Raw genomic sequence first — 23,592 nt, forward strand, 5'->3', positions numbered from 1 at the left:
GTCCACTTCTCAGTCATCGCCAAAGAATGAAGCGTGGACTGGGAACGGTGGTTTATAAAAGAAAACGTCGCTTAAAAAGAAAAAAAAAGATACAAAAAAACGGCCGCTTTCATGTGGAGGCGTGGCTTGAGGTGAGCAAGCTGCCTTCCTATTGGCTGCGAGAGTCTCCGGACGTACGGGAGGAGGGACAGCTCGTCCGGCCGGAGTTTGTGTGCCAGTGACGGGACAAGGATGCGATTGTAACTTGACATGAGTGAGTCTGTGGACACCTAACGCGACGGAGAGGAGGAGAGAGAGAGAGAAAAAAAACTTCAGTCACAGTTTGCTCGCTCGGAAATGAGCGAGAGGAAAGTTGGCGTCGAGCCGTGAGAAGGAGGAGGAGGGGGAGGAGGTGGAGGAGGAGAAGGAGGAGTAGAAGAAGAAAAAAAGACGGCTCACCTGGGGACGGACGTCGGAGCTTCGAGAAGCAAACCGGAAGGCGAGACGATGGCCGAACACGAGAGCCTTGAGTTCGGCATGGCCGACTTTGTGCTTCTGGACAACGTTTCCATGGAGGACTTTATGGCCAACCTCAAGCTCAGGTGAGCCGCTTTTTTTTTTATTTTGTTTGACTTGACTGCAACAGGTGCTCCAGGCCGAAGTAAACCCGCCAAAACTTGCATTTGGTGCGGGGGAGTCCCGTTGCTCGTGTGACGTCATATAGGAGCGACCCTTTAAGGTGGACGTCACAAAGGCATATTTTGATTGACAGCTTGACCAGGTTGCTTTGATGTCGCTTGGTTGCATGCAAACAGTTTGTTATTGTTTTTGGAGCCCATGCTTAAAAATTTCAGACTTTATTCATCCACCCGCTTGAAAAAAAGGCCAAAAATATCAATTTTATCCCCCCATGTTGATGAAATGTTTCCATTAAGTTCATTCAAAACACTACTAACAGTTTACTGTAATTTTGTGATGTTGGAATTCAGGACTGGCCTACAAATAAATGTATAACAAATAAAAGAAATTAATTAAAAATTAAAACATTTGAACTAAATTATTATTCATGTTAACTGAACTTTTGCGAATAGAAAAATGAATTATATTTCCCTGTATTATTGCATTATTCTATTCTAATGTCAATCAACACATCACAAACATCTTATTAAGCGTAAAGCGGTCTGAATAAAGCCTCGCCTTGACTTAATACGCCTTAATACAGTATCTTCTTAAATGTTGATCAATTAACTTTGATAAATACTGCACTGCACCTCCTCCAGCTCTCCCAATGTTCTTTTCCCACATTGAGTCGTACAGGCGAGGCAAAGCGAACGTTGCAAAACTATTTGCGGCCCGCAAGCGCATACGTCAGTGCAAACATTTCCAGTGTCAGTAACTCACTGCTTTTGCAACGTATGTTTGACACCGCTCAGTGCGATTGAGTTTGTGATTGCTTGCAAATTGAAGAAAGTTTGGGCGTTGGTCCTGTACACTTTCTCATTATTTCAAATAATGCAGACCTAGAATGAAGATTTTTCTTTTTTGCAAGCGTCCTGCACCTGCGTGTCATCTGACATCTTTTTTTGGGGTGCTGATCATCTGACTGGAGTGAGCAAAATTGCGGCTATCGTTAATGCTAGCTCAAAATACAGAAACAAGTCCAATTGTGGAACCTTAAAAAAAAAAAAAAATCAAATTGTGGGTTAGTGCAACGAGATATGAATCAAATCTTATTTTAGGTGTCGTCCAAAAGATTCACATCCGATCCCCTTGACGGCGAATGGACGTCTTGTGGGAAACATTCTGAGGATTTACACGGCGAGTTGATAGATTAAGCAGATCTTGACAGTGTTTTCCCAGACAAGCGTGCACAGTAGCCAGACGACTCGCAGGCCAACGCTGGGCCTCATTTTCCCGCCTCTTGCCAGTTTCTGTCTGCTTGTTTTCCCCTCAGCTCGGTCCGGAGATGGCGTGTGCGGATTGTTATTTGTTGAGGGCGTCGCCAAGCGGGAGCGCTTCCCTTTTTATTTTTTTTTTCTCCCCCAGCATGTGTTTGAGGGACCCAGAGGGCACGGCTGTTTAGTTTTATGCCACATTGGTGGAGACAACAGCTCTGCGGTTCAGGTCTGGTGACAATCTAGACGGGAAGTGGGCCCGGAGACGATCTTTGGTTCACACCCAAGCCTCAACGGAGTGAACACCAACTTCTGAAATAGCTTTTTGTGCCGAGCGTTCCCGTCACTCCACGCCCGCCATGTTGCTTTGGAAAAGTGAGGGTGCAGCAGTGCCCGTTCCTTTGGGACAGATGGCCGGCGGGATAAGAGTTCTCTTTCCTGATTGGACGCCGGTCTGAATGTCTTTATAAGGCAGCGGCCTGCAAAGCAAATAATTACAGGATCGGCTGTTTGTTTTAGTCTCGCAGGAAGTCCCGGGAAGGGGGCGGGGCCAGCGGCATCTGGCACAAGTCAACTCCACCAACCAGCAGCCCGCGAGCTCCCCACAACATACTCCCACTTGCTCTTCCAGTCGAATGACATTTTTGGAATCACTCCTGAGACTTGTGTGCCCACGGCCTTCTGAGAGCCGGGAGTGATTTGACCTCTGAACTGTGGCGAGTTGAGGAGAGGACAGGAAGGAAAGCGAAAGCCGGCGTTTCCTCGCGTTGCGCCTCATGTTTCAAGAGTTTCCTCTCGCTGTTTTTAGGAACCACCTTCCTCTTTCATCCTCGACCCGCAGAAAGTCATCACAGGAGTCATGTGACATGGGCGGGCTTTTGCACCTTGGACCAAAATCAAAAGTTGTCTTTTGGCATGATGTGCTCTCATTTCAAACTTTATTTTAGCTCTCTCAAATATAGGGCTTAATATGGCTTTAAAATCCGATTTAAAAATTTTTTTTTGATTTCCAATTTCCATCGAAAACCCGGATCGAAAAAAAAAAAAAAGGGAGTTAATCTGATTAAAAATGCGTTTGCGGAATATGAATTAAGCATTCATAATCCACGCCTTCACCTTGACCAAAAACCGGCCCACAAGCGCCTGATGTCATTTTCAGGCGCCTGTAATGAGCTGGATAAAAGTCCAGCACGACCTTTGTCTTTCCTCTCATCCTACGCCGGCCAATCAACGTGAGCCCGTTTGTCCTTTTGTACCAATCTTATCAGCTTTAGCAGCCGTTTGCTTTCTCCTTTTCGCCTCCTCGGCAATAAAATCCACCGTGGCCTGATCGCTTGAACGCCCCCACCGACAACCTGCCTGATAAAGTCCCGATTTGGCAATAATCTCCCTCGCAAAGGAAGTCGGTTCAGAACTCAGTCTGGGCCCGCCTGGCGATTTCCTGCCTCTCCTCGACAACAGACGGATTCTTGCCCGGCGGGCCCGCTCGCTTGCGTTCGTCCAGTCTCGCCGCAAGAATTTCCATACGGGCCTGTGTAATCGGAACCACATTACCGTCCTTATGTAAACACTCGGCTGTGCTGGTGTTGTGTTATTTTGCAGCCCCAAACGCGAGCCTCCTCCCCAAATAAGTCGAGCAGCTCTCTCTCATTTGTATACAAAAAACATTTACACTCGAAGCTTCACTGGATTTTTTTTTTGTGTCTTCAACTTGATAAAACTGCCCTCGAGATGCACAATGAGAGTTTAATCATTAATGGGGGGGGGGTGCGGCAGTAAAACAGGCCAAAATCCAGATGTCATGCTGATGAGCCAGGGCAAGAGACTTGTTGCATGTCTGTTAAGCAAATGCAAGAATGGAGAAAAAGTTAGCATTAATTTTTTTTGAATGGAGGACGGAAAAAAAAAAGTGGCTTGTTGTGTCATGTGGCTACGTATCGACGCATACGAGAAAGTGCTCGTAAATTGAGCGCCTCAGTCCGCTGACGCGACACTTCTTCACTGAGGCCGTCTTGTTGCTCTTGACGATGATGTCATCTTGTAGTTGTCTCGTCGTGCGTGTGTGTGTGGGGGGGGGGGCACTCGCTGCTGACTTGGCACACACACAGACGTGCCGCGCCGCGCACGCTCTTCTTCTTCAGGGAGCGTGTAATCATTATTCAATTTAGTCGGCTGATCTTTTCTGGCTCTTGATTGTCATCGCTGGTCTTTTCTTTCCCCCCAAATTGCTCATGAGTCACTGCTTCTTTCTGGAAGCTTCCATTTTTTTTTTTTTTTGCACCAATGGAAACATCAGCTTTTGCATCAGGCCTCTCGCCGCCCCCCCCCCTTTCCTTGAAGGTTGTTGTCTTACAGAACCTGCTTATTGTGTTCTGGGTGGGTCGCTCATTGGAGCCGTTTACACGCAGCTTTTGTTTCCACCAGCTGGTTTGGGCGCCGCCGGAGATGTTTTTTTTTTTTTTGAGGACAGGCATCACGTGCCGTAACGGCAGCGTCCGCGGCGAGCGGGCAGAGATGAGCTTAAGCCCTTGGGACTCCAAACAAGAGCGACTGTGATGAAGTGGAACACACGCAGATTATCTCCTCGCTCTTTATGATGCTTGACATGACCCTGAAGTTGAAACCGGAGACGCACGTGTGGGTTGAACGCACGCCAACATCCATCGACAATTAAAAAAAAAAATAATAATAATAACCCGGTCACTATGAGCCGGTCTTAATTGAGCGTTGTACAATTCTGTTGTTTTATTTTCATATTTCGTGAGCTATGGCCAGAACGTCACATTCCGTCGGAGCTCATCACGCATCGCCATCTTCATCGGCCGAATGGAGGTCCTCGTTTTTTTGTTTTTTTTTCTTGCTCGGGGAGGCCGAAAAGGTTGCGCTGCACAAAGATAGGAAGACAAAAGCGCGCACATAACCGCACGCTGCAGCTTGGCCAGGGCGGATCTTTTTTATGGTCGACTTTTGGGCGGAGCTCCAGTCATTTATGACATTTTCTCACCACTCTCCCTCCTCCTCCTCCTCCTCCTTCATCGCCTCCTTCACAAAAAGGAGGAGGAGACTCAAGTTCTCTTCTACTCTTTTTAAAGATTTTATGAGATTTTTTTTTTTTTGCTGTCTCCATTCATCCATGTTTGACGGCCTTTTTTCCTTGCACACCAAAAATTCAGATTCTGGATATTTTCCAACTTCTGATAACTTGGCTCCCAACACACCTTTTTTTATTATTTTTTTTTTTAATACATTTTTTTATTTCTTTTTTATTATTATTATTATTTTTTTTTTTTACGAAATTATTCAAATGACTGAATTTGGCCTTTAGCTCCTCCAGTCCATAAATACGATCAAACGTTTAAACCAAACACACCAAGTCGGTCTCATGTATGTTGGTCTTCCCACATTGGGGCACGCCGAGCGTCCTTTTTCCAGACAAAGACCTCCGTTTGACGGCCGAACAATGGAGCGGGCGCATGGCAGCCTCCTGGCGGCGGCGGCGGCGGCGGTGGCGAGCACAATGAAGCCTTGATGCAGGGAGTCCAACTTCCTGGTCGCCATTTTCCTGTTGGACTAACATGAAAAGAGTTTGAGTTTCTCTTGGTTACATATTAACGTTTATGCTGTCCGCTCAAGTCTGTCTTGTGTACTTATCGTTCTCCTGGTGTCACGATGACCTCCGCCCTCCTCAAACGACACACGAACCTCCGCCACAAAGTCCCTCACATTGACACATTTTCTTCTTAATTCTTTCAAAATTCCCCGACTCTATTTTTAGTCATATTTAATAAATGAGGCCTTTAAAACGTGCTGCTATGGCCCTTAAGTGTGTTCCTAAACGTTGTTTTCGGTGTTCAGGTTCGAGAAGGGGCGAATCTACAGCTACATTGGCGAAGTGGTGGTGTCGGTCAACCCTTACCGCGCCATGAACATCTACGGCCGGGACGTGGTGGAGCAGTACAAAGGCCGCGAGCTCTACGAGAGGCCGCCGCACCTCTTCGCCATCGCTGACGCGGCCTACAAAGCCATGAAGAGGCGCAACAAAGACACATGTATTGTCATCTCAGGTAACAAAACGGATTTCATTCATTCATCCGGACATTTTTTTTTTTTTTAATCCTCATTAGTCGTGGGTGAGCTGCAGCCTATCGTAGAAGACTTTGGCGGAGAGGCCGGCGGGGTACACCTTGGACTTCAAATAATCTAACATGCACGTTTTTACGCCATCAAAAATAGTTCATTTGACCACAATGGTGAATAAGCGCCACCCAGTGGCCAGAGAGGGAACTACAACTCACTTCTTGAGGTCAGCTCGTTCCATTTGGCAGCCTGATAAACAGAAATGACTCCTAATATAAATAGATACCGTATTTTCAGACACTCTGGGCTTTTTTTCTTTTTTTTTTTCACAAGTAGCCGCATTGCTTTTGTTGCAGGGGAAAGCGGGGCGGGAAAGACGGAAGCCAGCAAGTACATCATGCAGTACATCGCCGCCATCACCAACCCCAACCAGCGGGCCGAGGTCGAGCGGTGAGCGAGGCTTTTACACATCGAGCGAGCGAGCGACAAGCGGGCTAAGCGGCCGTCGTGTCCCACGCAGGGTGAAGAACATGCTGCTCAAGTCCAATTGCGTGCTGGAGGCCTTCGGGAACGCCAAGACCAACCGCAACGACAACTCCAGCCGATTCGGCAAGTACATGGACATCAACTTCGACTTCAAGGGCGACCCCATCGGCGGCCACATCAACAACTACCTGCTTGAGAAGGTCCGCTCATCTCTTCCCGCTTCGGATCAGCTTGTTTAACTGTTGTCATGGCGACCATCAATGTGGTCATTTTTCTTCCCAGTCAAGAGTGATTTTCCAGCAAGAAGGCGAGAGGAGCTTTCACTCGTTCTATCAGGTAAAAATGTCCGCTCACCCAAAAAAGTTGAGCCATAGCGTCCGTCGCCTCTGCCATGACGCAAGTTGACAATTTGTGCGTTTTCGGTCGGGCAAGCTGCTGAGAGGAGCGCCCGATGCTCTGCTGCGTTCGCTGCACGTCCAAAGGGACCCCAAAAACTACAACTACATCAAAGTGGGGGGCCAGCTCAAGGTAAGCTGCGACATTCCAACTTTGATTGACTCCAAAAAAATAAATGCTCATCCCCGAGTTGCCATGGCAACAGATTTTTGGGTGACATTTTGTTTGGTGCTGTGCTGTCTGATTTGTAAAATATTTGCGCTTGGCAATCATTCATGACGCTCCTTCTTATGGCAGTCGTGCATCAACGACGGCGCCGATTTCAAAGCCGTTGCCGACGCCATGAAAGTGATCGGCTTCACGGGCGACGAGGTCCTCACGGTTTACAAGATCCTCGCCACGATTTTGCACCTGGTAAAAACTCCCGCGGCCGCTTTCGATCGCCGAGCTTTGCCGAATGCAACTCTCGCTCTCTCAGGGCAACCTGACGTTCGGCGTGGACGGCGACGTGACGTTGATCGAGACCACCAAGTTGGTGTCGGTGATGGCCGAGCTGCTGTCCACCAAGGAGGAAAACGTGGAGAAGGCGTTGCTGTTCCGCACGGTGGCCACGGGCCGCGACGTCATCGAGAAGGAGCACACGGCGCAGGAGGCCGGCTACGGGCGCGACGCCCTCGCTAAGGTGACGCACGCTCACGACGGCTGACCCAATTATTTATTGATTTATTTTTTTTCTATTGTCGTCATCACCATCAGGCCATGTACGAGCGTCTCTTCTGTTGGATCGTGGGGCGCATCAACGACATCATTGAGGTGAAAAACTACGACGCCAGGGTCCACGGGAAGAACACGGTCATCGGCGTTCTGGACATTTACGGCTTTGAGATCTTCCAGAACAACAGGTTGGAGACGCCCGGACGCCAAAAGCCCACGCGCGGTTCCACCAAATGTGTTTCTTTGTTTTGCGTGTGTCAGCTTTGAGCAGTTCTGCATCAACTACTGCAACGAGAAACTGCAGCAGCTTTTCATCCAGTTGGTGCTGAAGCAGGAGCAGGAGGAGTACCAGCGCGAAGGCATCCCGTGGAAACACGTACGCTCCGAGCGCTCATTCTTGTGATATGAAGACCAAACTTTTTTTTTTTTTTTTTTTTTTTTTTTGCTAACATGTTTGTCGTCACGCCGTGCGTCAGATCGACTACTTCAACAATCAGATCATCGTGGACCTGGTGGAGCAGCAGCATAAGGGCATCATCTCCGTGCTGGACGAAGCCTGCATGAACGTGGGCAAAGTCACCGACGAGCTCTTCCTGCAGGGACTCAATGGCAAGCTGGCCAAGCACGCCCACTACACCAGCCGCAAGGTGAGCCACAAGTTCCTCGAAATCACTGATGAGGCGCAACTTTTGCTTTTATAAGTTAAAAGAAAATGCTCAGTTGCTAAATGTAATTGGCCACATTTTATTTGAGTAATTCTTGTACGTGTAGGCGGTGGACAGTTTTAAAAAAACAAAAACAACACTGCTCTAGACCTTCTTCCGCATGGCCACTAGAGGGCGGCAGTGGTCAGGAAGAGCATAGCGAGAGAAATGGATGACGTCAGCGGGAGGCTGCGCGGCAATGCGGATGAGAAACGCTTGGTGAACATCTGCAAATTTATTCATTCTCATGCGGGCACCATCAGTTCAGTTTGTGCAGGTTATTTATTTATTTATTTTAACCGTGAATCAGATGAATTAATGCTTGAAATGCTCGATAAACGCAAGCTCGGTGTGCATGTCGTTGAATTAACTCCGTTTCCTGGAGTCATTTCATGACGTAAATGTCGACTTTCATTCATGCATCCCATCTGCGTTTTTCTCGCCAACTGGCCTCCATCCAGCCGTGACACCTCCACTTCCACATTCTTTTTTTTTTTTTTTCCTCTCCCCACGCTGTCTCTTCCCATCACTCCACCGTGCAGCTCTCTCGCTCGCCATCTCTCGTGCCACCGTTTGAAAGACTTTGGCTCTCCTCGCGGGCATCTTCCGAGTCGGCCGTGGCCGCTTTCCGCTCCGCTGAAGCTGCGAATCAGTGTCGGCGTTTTGCGGCGACGTGGCACGATTTGCTCTCCTGCATAGTTCAGCGCAACTTTAGCACTCGGGTGAACACTGCTGGCTTTGGAAAAAGTCAAACGAATGACATCATCGGTGTTGGAATCCATTGAACTGCTACTCAATTTAGATTTAGATTTAGTTATCTCCCACCTCTGAAAATTGAATTTTATCGATTTTGCTGTAATGGCGCCATCGTTCTTTTTTTTTTTTTTTTTTTTTTTTTAAACAAAGCGCCGTTATCTGTTGTCTTTATGCAGCTCTCACCGACCGACAAGAGTTTGGAGTTTGACCGAGACTTTCGCATCCGACACTACGCTGGAGATGTGGTGTAAGCGTGCCGCTGAGCGCGATGACCTCACGCAATTTTCTGCTTTCTGCTTTGCACACACATGAAAATAAATAAATAAATGACATCATCGTTGCTCGATGACAACCCTTAAAGCCATTGGACACCTTTCAAATGAATAAATGACACATTCTAAGCCCTCTTGACGCGCTCGCCTTCAGCCCGTTTGTGCCGGTTAAGAGCCGACCGCCTCTTGGGGGGGGGGGGCAAGCTTGATTGATCCCTGAGCTACTTAGCGCTGCCAGAGCACGCCTGCTCTCGCTCAGCTGGACTCACTTAATAGGATTAACTTGTAGAAATGTTTTTTTTTTTTGGGGGGGTTGCTTCTTACCTGGCTGTCCATCTCGCAGCTACTCGGTGGTTGGTTTCATCGACAAGAACAAAGACACTCTGTTTCAGGACTTCAAGAGGCTGCTCTACAACAGGTGTGTGATGCGTTACACACACACACACACACACACACATTTTTTTTTTTTTATTTCATCCTGTAATTTGTCTGCTCCACAAGTCACTCTTGTGGAGAACAGTCGGGTTCTTGGCTTGAAAATTCGTGTGAAAATATTCAGAATTTTTATTTAAGGCCATATTGGTTAAAATGAAAAAGGAAATATCCACATTGCATTTGCGCATACTCATCTGACCCAAGCCTTGTCCATTTTCGCGTCCAGTTCCAACCCGGTGCTGAAGGCCATGTGGCCCGAGGGCAAGCTGAGCATCACCGAGGTCACCAAGCGGCCGCTCACCGCCGCCACGCTCTTCAAAAACTCCATGATCTCCTTGGTGGAGAACCTGGCCAGCAAGGTGACGACTCGTTCGCTCTCTGTCACTGGCGTTCGGCTCCTGCATTTTTATTTTTTATTTTGTGAACACCTTCAATTTTTCTCTGCAGGAGCCCTACTACGTGCGCTGCATCAAGCCCAACGACGTCAAGTCGCCGCTGCTCTTCGAGCGTGAGCGTTGCCGCCACCAGGTGGAGTACCTGGGCCTGCTGGAGAACGTCCGAGTGCGCCGCGCCGGCTTTGCCTACCGACAAACCTACCCGAGATTCCTGCAGAGGTAAAAAAAAATGGAATAATGAACCAATGCAAGCTGCGTCCTATGACTCCTTTAATGAAACCGTGACACATAAGCAGACTTGTTGCCATCTGTTGCGATCGCCCACCGGCCACACGGCATTCGCTCACATCACTTACATCACAGCTCTGACTCAGCACGCCGAGCGTCGGATATTTTCAAGACGGTGTCGCCGTCTTGCGGGCCACCGAGTTTGTCTGCGGTGTCAAGTGGACTCGGAGCCGTTATGAATCACACGTCTTGTTCCAGGAAGCGGTCTTAGTGCTCAAGGGAGGCTCTCGCCTTCACACCGGCGCCGACAATGAGATTACTTTGATCTGTTTTTAAGACGCCTCGCAGGTGTCTTAAGAAAATCTGTATACAAACAATATCCGTTAAATGTAGCTTACTTGCACATTTTTTATTGCATGAAATGAGAATCAATTTCACTTCCTGACAAGTTGCTTTTTTCTTTTTTTTAAAGTGAATTTTCACGTATAAAACATCCTCAAGGGCCAGCGGGACTTTACAAAGCATGACACGTCCTCGTCTTTGCTTCCGGTGGTCTTCCATTGCTAACGTTTCGCGGCTCGCCCCCCCCGGCAGATACAAGATGATCTCGGAGTTCACGTGGCCCAACCACGACCTTCCCTCGGACAAGGAGGCCGTCAAGCGGCTCCTGCAGGGCTGCCGCTTCGACGACGACGTGGCCTACGGCAAGACCAAGGTGTTTGTGCGCACGCCGCGCACGCTTTTCAGCCTGGAGGAGCAGCGCGTCCACATGCTGCAGAGGATCGTCGTCTTCCTGCAGAAGGTGAGCGCGCCGAGGTGTCGCAGACGTAAATTCATCAACGTGCTCAGACCTCACAAACAAATCACAAATGATGACTGATTTTATTTTATTTTTCGGCGGCGAGCCGTCGCCGGTGCTGAGGCACGTTGGTGTTTAGTCATTCTGTGAACGTGTCAGGCGAATATTTTGTCAGCTTGTCACATGTCAGCAATGTGGTGACATGGCAGCGTCCGACGTGAGCCGCATGCCAATCATGTCGCTGAACTCGCTTGGATCCTTCCATCATGATTCCGTCCCCACACACACACACACACACACACACAGATTCCTTCATGTTGCGTGTTCAAAGCTTTTCCAGTCAAATGAGCTTCTGAAGCCAATTGATTAAGTTGACCTTGATGTATTGATCCATTGGATCGCGTCCTTCCCAGAGTCACATGCGCCTCCGTCTCCCCTCCAGCGCAGTCCTTTCGCGAATCTCCCGGGGCTAACGGGCTTTGAAGGGAAACACTCGCAGGAATTGTGGCGTCTTTGCAAGCCAAACAAACTTCTGAGCGAGGCAACCCCACAAGGAGCTCTGATAAAGGAGCGAAAAATCACAATTAATTAATCGGTCGTTTAGGTATCGAGTACTACTGGAGGATGTCGATACAAGCCATTGATACTAAAGCCAAAAAAAAAAAGAAAATGTATCAACCGGCATTACTAATCCCAAACCACTTTAATATAATTCCAAATGCCTCATTAGCCTTCAAAATAAATTTCGATAAACTTTTAGATTCTAAATTTCTCCTCCTTGACATACGAGGTACGAGTCTCCACACATTTCCTTGACACCAATTGCTATTTTCCTAAAATAAATTTCAGGAAGAAAAAATGAGCCTCCCCACGTGACCAAATGAATATTTCATAAATTCCAGCGCTGTCAGACCGCGACCTCGTAAGTGTGTGCCTGTCAAAAGCAGCGAGACCAAAGATTCCCCTCGGGAATTCTCTGCCCCCGCCGCCTTAATTGCTTTCCAAAGTCTTTCCTCCCCGTTCTCCGCTCTCCGGCCATCAGCTGTCAGTGTGGCCAAGATTCTTCTTATGTTGCTATCGTTGTCTTCTCCATCGCAAATGGCGTCTTTATTCGGTGGATTGGGAAGTCAGATTTGACACGACGGCCAGAGTTGAGTCAAGATTGCGCGCGCTTTCGATCTCATCGTAAACAGTTTTCCCATCTTTACTCAACCAAAAGCACGTTTTTGGGGAAGACGTTCTCTGAAATAATTGTCTCTGAAATTCACAATTTTGGTGGAAATTGTTAACGTTCACTGCATCTTCTGCCACCTAGTGGCAGAGCATTGAATTGTCACGTTACGTCACTGGTCCAGAGAGATTATTGTAGTAAATAAATAATTATTTTGGAGCCAATTAAGTGAAATCGTAATGACGTTGTTCACTTTCAATTTATTATCTTTCAAACGCCGACTCATAGTTGTTATTTTTCTTCTCTTCACCGTCGCTGCTGACTAACTGATGGATCATCATCAAATGTCTTTGTCGGTCACGTAATCACCGTTAAATGTGTCACTAAAGTGCGTTTTGCGCTCCCGATTGATCGATTGCGAACGTGACCGCCTCGCTGAAGTGTGTCACACACGCGCGTTTAAATCCGCCTCCTCGTGGACCCCCCGCAGCTCGTCGCTAGGAAAACGCAGCTCGATATTCCCCGAGGACGATGGCCCGCCGCTGTGAAGTGTGTCAGTGGAGTCGGTGGGCGGGGTTGCAGGTTGCAACTTCGGGGGTTGGGGCGGGGGGGGCGCATTTCAAAATGTCTCTCAAAGCGCAAATGTCAAGTGCAAGGAAAGAGATCATCTCACGTTTTTGTTTCTGTTTTGCTTCAGTGCAGAGGCAACTGGTAAAAAAAAAAAGAAAAAAATTTTTTTTTTTTTTTTTTTTTTTTCCCCCCCGTTGGTCTTTGATGCTCTTGTAAATCCTGACAAGGGCCGCAGTAAAATCTCCGACTTTTACTGGCGCAGGTCTGGAGGGCTTCTCCGTCTGGGGGTCTTCTATAGATCCTGATTATATTCCCCACCTCAGTCCCCAGGGTGTTGTTGCCTCGCCGCCGCCATGTTGGCGCTCACAGGAGCGTGAGAACACCACCCCCCCCCCCCCCCTCACCACCACCACCGTAATGAGAACATTTATTTGTCAGCAGTGATGTGATTTATTGTCACTTGATGCTCTTTTATTTGACTCCTCCTCCCCTCCAATTGACCTCCCGCCCCGCCCCCTCCTCGCTCTTCCCACAGCGCTTGGCTTTAATTAGAGATCTGCTTGGATAAACGCCGTCGTCATCGCTCATGCTAGGCTCAAGCTAGCATCAGTCTCCACTGGTCTCGACAGCCCAGACCTCCCCCAAGGCTTTGTTCTGTCCAGTTTTAAGACAGTAGCGTCCTGAAAGATGCGTTCTTTGACACCCCCCTCCATTGAAATGAATTGAAACGTGAATGCTCGCATGTAGGCAGGACAAAGCCTCCTTGGCAGAGGTATTCATGTGAGAAAACTGAATTGCCACTGGACCTCGTCTCGCCGAGATAATTAACCGTGAACGGGAATTAGCAAAATTAGCCGCCGGCAACTTGCGCCGCGACGTGACTTATCGTGGTCCTCTCCAATTATGGCGGCGAGCTCATCAGGTGACGAGCACCTCCTGCGCATTTTTATTATTCATGCGCTTCCTTCCTTGCCGTCAGCGACCACCTACTCACGCGTGAAATATTCATGAACTCCGGATGCCGCCTTCAGTCTTTTTCATTTCACCCCGCGCCTTTATTTTCACACACAAAAATGAAATGATTTCAAATATTTGTGGCGTCTCCAGGTATGGAGAGGCACCATCGCCCGCATGCGATACCGCCGCATGCGGGCGGCCCTGGTCATCCTGCAGGCTTACCGCCACTACAAGATCAAGTCGTACATCTGCGAGCTGAACCGTCGCTTCCGCAACGTGCGCTCCATGAAGGACCGCGGCCGACACGTCAAGTGGCCCACGCCGCCCAAAGTGCTGCGCAGGTTCGAGGAGGCGCTCAGGAGCATCTACAACAGGTACCGAACGTACGGCGGGTCACGGGTGCGCAAAGTAAGGCACGTGGGCCCCAATAATGGCCTGCTTATTTATTTATTTTTTTGAAAGCCCTCATTTTTCTAAATTGATGACCAAGATATCCTCTTTGCTCGTTGGCTTGCAATTCCAACTATTCCAAAGACAGAAAATGCGATTCCAAACACGGCGCCTCACTCGATGTTTTTCCAAAGCTGCCAGCCGTGTCGTTGACCCGTGAGCCGCCGGAGACTGACAAGGCCTCAGGTCTCGTTTCTCATCCAGATGCGGCCCTTTGAAGCATCTTTCCTTCTGCTCACACTGGGGAAGGATTTTTTTTATTTTTTTTATTCTTTTATTCCTTGCATCCTCCAAAAACCCATCGCTTCCTTTCATCCTGCCGGCGGTTTTCGTAGCGAGAACTTTGCCCTGCTGGACGCGATGGAAGCGTAAACTCGGTCGATTTTTTTCTTTTCTCTTCCACTGCTCTAATAAGATGTTGCTCCCCCCCCTGCGGTCTTTTTGCCGTGTGCAGGTGGTGGGCTTGGACGCTGATCAAAGGCCTTAATGCGGAGGAGACCCTGCAGGTGAGGGCCAAGGTGGCCTGCCTGGAGGCCCTCAAGGGCCACAGGGTTGACCTGGGGCTGCAGCGGCCCTGGGAAGGAAACTACCTGGTACGTTCGCGGACTCAAACCTCATCTCGATTGAGCACAAACGGCGTTCACGTCGCTGCTGTTCCAAGCGAACAAAGAGTTGCGTATTCTAAAATCGCCGGCGCCTTTCCTTGTGTCTTTTACTCCAGAAGCGAGACAGCCCCGATAGCACGGCGTCCTTCACGTTGGTCTCCAGCGAGTTGCAGCGCAAAGACAAGTTCATGCGGGTTCTGTTCGCGTGCAACGTTCGCAAGGTGGCTGGCAAACACGCCGCCGCCGCCGCCGCCGCACTTTTTGCCGCCGTTATTTCCTTTCGCCAGAAGCGACGAAATGCCAATCGGGGTTTGTGTTTGCAGATCAACCACTTCCACAAGGCGGAGGACCGAGCTGTGCTCATCACCGACCGCCACCTGTACAAGATGGACCCCCTCAAGCAGTACAAAGCCATGAAGAGCATCCCGCTCTACAACGTAGGACCTTTTCGTTCGCTTTCACATTTGAGATTTGAGGGGTGTCACGACCGAGGCTTAAAAACCTGGCGGGAGGGAAACGGAGCCAGGAGACAGCCGACGCCGCCGCGGTTGCATCGAGACACCGCCGAGTCGCGACAGATGGCGTCGGGGGATGGGGGGGAGGGGCCTGACCGGGGGAGTTTTTCTTAGCTAGCCTTCAATACGACAATTGACGACTGCTCACCTGAACTGAATGACGATGACGTCATTATTTATTTTTTTTTTTTTTGTCACGGTAACTTTTAAACTTCATTAAGATATCAGAGTAGTGACATCATCTCTTGAGCAACATCTCTACATCAGCGACTTTCCAACTTCCGATCATCGCCATCTCCAGATCAGTCTTGCCTGCTCCCTTCCCACCGTTGTCATGCCAACTTCGCAGGAGACGGCGTCGTCATGGCGACACCGCGTATCAGCTGATGTCTGGCAGCGAGCGACTCTCCTCTTCCTCCTTATGTTTCCCGACGAGAATCATTCATCTCATCTGATTTCTTTTTCTGCCTTTCATGAGACGACACTGAAGCAAAAGAACAATAAATTTCGAGGCGAACGGCAAAAAGTCACGAGTCGTTTGCATCCTCGCCCCCCAAAATTGTCGAATGTCCCACATTCACTGATTTCCTGTTTTTTTTTTTTTTTGTCCTCCCGAACCAAAAAGGGTGATTGCGCGCCGTCCCTCGTCAACACGCGGCGGCCTGCCGACAGACAATTAAACAGATGGCGGGACAGACGAGCGGCCGGGGCGGCTTCATTCGGCGGATCAAAAGTGATTTCGTGGATCAAGGCGGGAAAACAAATGTGAAAGTGTCATTAAGCAACTCGTTAGCAGCAGCCAGGCAGGCTGGCTGGCAATTAAGCCTTCAAAATAAAGCAAATGTGCTGCCATCAATTGGGGGGGGGGTCAGTGTCAACACAGGCATCGATCTTAAGGCGGGAGGGAGCCAAGAAAAAATCTTGTGTAATGTGGCCGACAGCAGCTCCTTGTGAGTGTTTTCATTTTGTATATTCAAATGTTGTCCACATTAATGTGCCCCCCCCCCACTTCTCTCGAGCGGCGACCTATCCCGACATAGCGACTCGAAAAAAAAAAAAAAACCTCAAGTGTACCGCTGTGCTTTGGAAGTGAGATGAAGCACATTAAGACAACAGAAGGTCGAGGCCGCTAATCTTCCTTCTCCGCTCGCGTCTTTAAAGATGCATAAAAGTCAAACTAATTGTTTTGGTCCTGCTGCTTTGATTAAAAGAACATTTGACTGCTCCCCTAGGCGAGGCGCTTCGATAAATCTTTCCCCGCTTTGACTTTGATGGATTATTTTCTCCTTGCCGACTCCGTTTGCCTGTGCAGTAACGACATCTTCACCCGCAGCGCAACATTCTACGTTGACCCAAATGTTTCATTTTTGATTGACGTGCGTGCCGATGCGTGGCAGGTGACGGGCATGAGCGTGTCGCCGGGCAAGGACCAGCTGGTGGTTTTCCACACCAAGGACAGTCGGGACCTGGTGGTGTGCCTGCAGGGCCTGGTGCCCGCCAACGAGAGCCGCATCGGTGAGCTGGTCGGCGCCCTGCTCAGCCACTTTAAGAGGTAAGTTGGCGAGCACTTCCGAGCATCATGTTAGCATTGTTGCTTACAGCTAGCTTGGTGATATAGCCTTAAAATCATTTTTTTGGCCATTTATTTTATAGAATAGAATAAAATAGAAATCCCTTTATTGTTATCTTACAGAGAAAGAAAATTATAACAGGTTTTTCCATTTAAACAGCATTTAACTTGAACACAAACGGTGGTGCAACACATGTAGACCGTTAACAATACTCAAAGGCATCCTTTCTTTGTCTGCTGTTAAAATCTAATATTGTGATCTCCGGGAGGCAGCGTCATTTTTTTTTTGCATGCACGGGATCACCCTTCACGTGTCCTTCAAACACGAATGGTCCTGCACATTTTTTTGTTGCAAAAAGTTTTTTTTTTTTATTGCAAAAAGAGTTGTTTTTTTTCCTCCATTTTTAGACGGCAGATGTTTCGCATTATGTAAAAAGCAGTCGAGACGCAGAGTTGCAACCTCAGTCGTCTAAAAAACAAGCTTTGGCTTCCTCCATCTTTTTGAAACAAAGCGCCTCTCGCTCTCGTCTTTTGTGCCCGCCACCCACACCCACTCCAGCCCACCTCAGCCTGACTTGACTCCCCCCCCCCCCCCCACCCTCGTTTTCATTTCTGTGGAGGAGATGAAATATTTAAAGTTGCGCTGCGGCTGGCGACTATTTTTAGAGCACAAGCAGCCACCCCTGTTGTCTCTTTTACCCAACGTGGACTGAAGTCTGAAACCTAATCGATCAATAAGAGCTTGGAATTGCTCAAATCGGATTTTTCCGCCGCGCTCCATGTTGCTTCTTTAGGCGCAGAAGCGTCACAAATGTGAAGATCCAAGCGGGAGTATGTCAGCACTTTTGAAAGGGAGCGTGTCAAAGTGCACCACCAAATGGGCGAGAGACATACACACCCAGAGAGAGAGAGCGTTGACTTGCTCTTCCCGCCAAGGTCACACAACACTTTGTGCTGAATCAAATCTTTCTTCCTCACTGATGCGAGCCATGCACGCCTCTTTCCGTCATCCCTCCTTCTCTCTCCCGCCTTTAAAAAACAAAATGTTTCCCTTCCTCCCCTTCTCTCTTCATCCCTCGCTCGCTATTTCCTTTTTTTCCCCTCCCCTCGCTTTGCGTCCTCTGGCCTCCTCGCTTGAATATTGTCTCGTTGCCTTTTCCCATCCCGCTCTCTCTTCCTAATCCACCTTCCTCTTTTTTTCCTCCCCTCACCCACCAACTGCCCCGCCCCATCTCCACATTCCCGGCGTTCCTCTTTTGTTTTTCCTTCTCCTCCTCATCTCTGCTTTCCTTTCTGGGGCGCTGCGGATGCAGTTGCCATGGCGACAGCTGCTTCCATGTTTGTCTGATCAGTAAGCGATCCATTAATATCCTCCGCAGGCCGACGGCATGTTTGCGGGCCGGGACTTTGTAGTCCAATGTTTCTGGACGCGTTGACGGATTCGCCGCTCGATTGTTCTTGCTTCATCACGGTGACATCATTCGGTTGCTGCGACCTGCAAGCTGTCTGAACCTTCGTCACGTTATCAGCGGGCGTCTTTAATGTGACCTCCGCTAAATCCACGAATGCACGTTCCGCCCGGCAACAGCGAATCCCCGCCCCCTCCCCGCGCCTCTCAGGACAAGCACGATTAGCTTCATCGTCCGCCACCTCTCCAGTGGCTCCGTCATTGTCATCGCTCTTTCCGTGCCACACTCGCCTGATGACCTCATTTTCTCAGCGCCATCCATCCCGTCCGACACCTTTGCCATCGCGGCGAGCGCCTTCACGCCTCCGTTCCTCCTTCAGGAGCCTCACGTGTTCCTTTCATGTGTGTCGTCTTCCTTTCGTTGTCCTCTGATGACTTTGATGCTAATTATTAGCCTGCCAATGGCGTTTTCCATCATACGTTAGCATCAAGCTACTACTGGTCGTTCTTAACGTTTTATACACACAACATGCAATTCTTATTTTAGTCTGAATTTTTCGGCGGACGTGACGCAGTCTAATTTTTCCTGATCGGTGACTAACAGAACGGTGATCACGCATTGGCACAAAGGCTGGTTGGACGCCGCCGCCGCCGCCATCTGCGAAGTGCGACCGCCCCCCCCTCCAGAGACAGATGCCGGCGCTTTTTCTGCCTTTCCGGTTCTGCCTCACCTCCCACTCATGCGCTGAGGCGGCCCGTTTAAGCGCAGCCTGGGCCGATTCCCGGCAGCAGCTGTTATTGGCAAGCGCCGATCACTTGCCGTCCCGCGGGAAGACGGACCGTCAATGTCCACATGGCGTGAGCGCGACCTCCTCGGACGCCACGTGTCGCTCCTTTTGCCCCCCCCCCCTCCACTTTGGTTTAGTCCCGGCAACCGTATGGAGCCTCTGCCATGCATGAATAAAAAAAAAAAAAGACAATGACGCTCATCAAAAAACATCACCTGCTGCTGTTTTCCCTCTGCAAGTGTAGCTGCCAGAGGTGCATAAAGTACTCACGCGCGGTTGGGAAAAAACCAAGAACAAAATGGCCCTTTGCTCAAGCAGAATCTGTACTTTGATGCTTTTGAAAAGAATTTCTGAAAATGTGTGAAAACGGAAAATGATGTGTTGAGTCACAGCATATTTGTTCTTCCCGCCGGCGCAATCGAACATTTTGTCTCGTGAATAATCCTCGGCCATGTTGGGGATTGTTGCACAGGAAATGTTGAGCCCTTTCCCGGCGAATTGTTCTCGGAGAGCTTTTTAGCTGCAGGCGCTTCTTAGGAAGTCGGCATAAAGGAAGCGCCATCGATTAAATGTACTCGAGAGGGAGAGAAAGTCGATGTTGCTGAGCGTCGAGCCCGACAAAAGACGCTGTCCGACTTGTTCGGCCCTGCAATTTGGACACATGATGACGACGTTGCGTAAACGTGAAAAGGCCTCGGCGAACCCCAAAATGTCACCCTGTCAACTTTGAATTTGCCCATCGGCCGTTTTGTGCTCAGTCAGCACAGCCGCGGCGATTCTTCTAATTAGCATTTCCGTCCTTCGCGTGCCCTCTGTCAGACGAGAGTGGTGTGAAGTGTGAGAACGCGCATGCTAATTAGCGGCGCATAGATCAAGCTAATGCAGAATAATCCACAAGCGGCGCCGTTAAGCCTTCACGGGGATTAGAACCTTTTGATCGGCCTTGATTCGTTGTAATTGCAGTCGAGAGAGACGAACGAGACACTTGCTTCCTACTCGGTGACCGTGTGCCTCGTTGTTACATCGCCGTCGTTTAGAAAAACATTTCAGGTCGCTATTGCTGTGTTGAAAGATTTTTTTTTTTTTTTTTTTTTCGTCCAATCTTGTCCTGCGTGAAATTTGTGAAACGTCAGCTCTTGCTGCAAAGTCACAACAACGAGAGTGTACGGGAGGATATGCGCTGGTTAAAATGCATTTAGGGGGGGAGGAGAGAATTGATTTTTCCAGTTTGGGAGACCGGTGAAGTGGAAGTCTGCCTTGGGGGAAGACGCCGCACCTCAGGCGACCTGCTCGGAAACAAACGTCATCCTGTGTTCTGAAAAAGATTTTTTTCTTTTTTAACCCAAAATTCAATTTATCAACCCAATGTGTTCTCATTCGTTTATCTATTTTGAAATGTGTGTGTGTGTGTGTGTGTGAAATCCTCACTGTGTTTGCCCTTCACGCCAAACACGGCATCCCTCTGGCATTTTAGCAACACACACACAAAGTACCTTTGGCTGGCGGCCATAACAGATGGAGGAGTTGGGCTGACGCTGGTTGCCATGGCAACCAGCAGTGACTTCTCCGCTCCAACTGAAGCTACATGCAGCGGCTCTGCGGAGGCGCTCCGAGTGGGCGGCGTGTTTGCGTTCATGACTTATTGTGTGTGTGTGTGTGTGTTTTGATGAGTGACTTGTTGTGATTGCGTAACAAGTTGCTGTCATCAGGTGATGACTTATCCCCAGTTTGCGTGGACGTGGAAAGCCTGATCTGTGTATTGTTTGCTCGCTGAATGCGAACTACTCCCAGACATTAAAACTCAAGTCCACACACTTTTAAATCCTTTTGAGTAGAAATATATTTCAGTAACGTAGAACCCATCTCTGTCAGATGTTGGCTGCCTGCTGTTCCACCAGCAACCTGTTGGGGGCCTCAGCGTGTATAACGTGGAGCTGAAAACTTTTTTTTTTTTTTTGTGTGTGTGTGTGTGTTCATGGAATGTCTTGGTGTGTGTCAGCGAGCGCAGGAAGCTGCAGGTCAACGTCAACAGTCCGATCCACTGCAGCATAAAAGGCAGGAAGTGCACGGTGGTGGTGGAGCCCAAGATCAACCAATCGCAGCCCGACTTCACCAAGAGCCGCGCCGGCTACGTGCTGGCCGTCCCCGCCAACTGAAGGGCGCTGAGCGGCGACGACGACGACGACGACGAAGACGACCACAGCAGGCCAGGAAGGTGATTGACTAATTTGCCTGTTATGGGCGGGGTTTACTGAATCGTCCAATCACAGCGTTAACACTTTAGCACTGCTGGATCATCCACCAAAGTGATGTTCTTTCCCTTTTTTTTTTTTTTAAATTGTTTGATTTGTGCAATATTGACTTGTATTTGTTGTCAATCCAAGAAGACGTTGAGTAACTTTTATGTTAATGAAGAATTTTAAAAAATGTTAATTATAGTGGTCATCCATGCCAAAGGCGTTTCTTAGTTGGGCTGTGTTGAGCACGTCCGCAATTTAAGTAAATTAATTTAAAACGTGTCATGCATGCATATTTAACACGTATGCAGCACGGTGCACCGGTGGTTAGCGGGCCTCGCGGCTCAGAGGTTCAGGGTTGGAATCTTGGTTCCAAAGCCCCAAAAAACAAACATGAATATATTGATCGTTATTATTGCCTAGCTCGGCGCACTTTGCTCTTATTAAATTTATACGTCAACGGGGAGTGCAGCGGATTGCCACCCCCACCTCAGGTGGATCATGGGGGGCCGACGCCCCATTGCCCCCCCCCACCTTTGCACGCCACTGCGCAAGCCAACAAGCCAAAGCAACCCCCAAAAATGAAATGAATACACGCAAGCGAGCATGCTCTGCAGAAGGACCTCTCAGTAGAATCAAATGTCTTTTTTTTTTTTCCTCATGTCAAGCCGCATTAGCCGCCATGCTAGCGCACGCTAACAGATGCCAATGCACTAAAACCCAAAAGAGCAACACACGCACACACACACTTGTACATCATGTTGTGTGACAAAGTAAAGTGTGTGTGTTAAATGAGCCAAAAGGCCGTCGTGGTTTGTCGGAGAGCGCGTGCGTTCGAGTCCCCGACCTCGTTAGCTCGTTATTCTCCACTCGACTTTGGAAGCGACTCGCAAACAGTCACGCCAAAGAGGAGGAAAGGAGGAGGCGGGGGTGGGAAACCTTCTCTCCTCTTTCCTGTCTCCCCTGCTTCCTTCTTTCCTTCCCTCATCTCTTCCTTCCTAATTAGTTCCTTTCTCCCTTCCTATTCTCCTTCCTTCGTGTCTTTGATTCTGCGTCCTTCCTCCTTGCCTCCTCGTCTGATTCTTGTTTCATTCCGCCCCTCCTTAAAAGTCTCCAAATCGGAGCTGTGACCCGTGGTCAGGTTCTAAAACAAAACACGAACGGTACCAAGACAATGTGATATGCCATCTCTACACAAAAAACTGTATGCGACGTATACATGATGTACGCTGGTACCTTGACTTAGGATCTGAATTCGTTCCAGGTTGAAACGATCAAAGTCCCCACCCCAAAAAAATATTTTTAATAAACAAACTCTCTTTTGTACAGCGCAATTCTAAAAATAGAATGTACAGACGTCAAGAGGTCCGTTACTGATAAATATGTGTGTGTTGCGTGTGTCCCTTTAAGGGGCGTGGCCTTGTCAGTGACATCATCTTGGCAACAGCAGCAGCTCCATGTGAGTGTTGTCATTTTGTTCCCCGTTCAAAGTCCGTCAGCGACCGCTGCTCTTCATTGCGCCATTTTCCATTTTCACGTCACTCCGGTCCCTCCAAAAGGACGTCAAAAACTCCCAAGTCGGGGCGCTTGTAAGTCAAGGTACCGCCGCCAACGCAATCGGTGCAGTGAGCGTAAAACTTGCAATGGCTGCCGTGTCGCATGCGTGCCGACTGCGTGCGCCAAATTCACCCTTATTTATTTTGTGTGTCACATGTGCCTCGTTTCATATGCTCTCTGCATCCATTTTGTCATATTCGCATCGCAATAAACATTACATGCTGTACTTTTTTTGCAGTCTGGTTGTTTTCTCCGCTCGCTTGACCAACGAGCGTGCGTGAGAAGTGCAAGTTGTCAACGATGAATCACTCACACCTGTTCACTAAGTGACAAGGTTAGCACTAATGCCTCCGTTCGCCCCAAGACCCCGCCCCCGCCCGCTGGTTGTCGCCATGACAACGCCGCTTCGTGCCTGTCACTGGGGGCATCTTTAATTGGCTCCCGGTGATGACTGGTTGGCGTTTCGCGCTGCTGACTCAGGAACTCGCCTCGGCGTCCTTTTGCCTTCCAGCAGCGAGGTTTTTTTTTTTTTTTTTTTTTTTTCTTCCCCTCCTCCAAGCTAATTGAGCCGCCAGCTAGCGTTTTTTTTTTACAGGAAACTCATGCATCAGTGTATGGAACAATCAGT

At 48.9% G+C, this 23,592-nt stretch overlaps 1 protein-coding gene across 1 annotated transcript; it reads left to right on the plus strand.

Annotated features, from left to right (window-relative positions):
• Window positions 1-114: 114 nt before the first annotated feature.
• myo1d (myosin 1D) lies at window positions 115-23,190 on the plus strand. Its single transcript, XM_088284162.1, has 22 exons — window positions 115-581; window positions 5,730-5,938; window positions 6,308-6,401; window positions 6,472-6,637; window positions 6,720-6,773; window positions 6,870-6,965; window positions 7,131-7,247; window positions 7,312-7,515; window positions 7,590-7,735; window positions 7,809-7,923; window positions 8,024-8,194; window positions 9,184-9,254; window positions 9,623-9,697; window positions 9,941-10,073; window positions 10,162-10,328; window positions 10,932-11,139; window positions 13,985-14,208; window positions 14,739-14,877; window positions 15,006-15,110; window positions 15,213-15,326; window positions 16,802-16,956; window positions 21,170-23,190. The coding sequence occupies exons 1-22, from the start codon at window positions 487-489 to the stop codon at window positions 21,324-21,326; spliced, it is 3,015 nt and encodes a 1,004-aa protein (XP_088140288.1). The 5' UTR covers window positions 115-486; the 3' UTR covers window positions 21,327-23,190.
• The last annotated feature ends 402 nt before the right edge of the window (window positions 23,191-23,592 follow it).

Source organism: Idiotropiscis lumnitzeri, chromosome 20 (genome assembly GCF_059441095.1).
Source record: "Idiotropiscis lumnitzeri isolate Australia: NSW breed Sydney's pygmy pipehorse chromosome 20, RoL_Ilum_1.0, whole genome shotgun sequence".
Lineage (NCBI taxonomy): Eukaryota > Metazoa > Chordata > Actinopteri > Syngnathiformes > Syngnathidae > Idiotropiscis > Idiotropiscis lumnitzeri.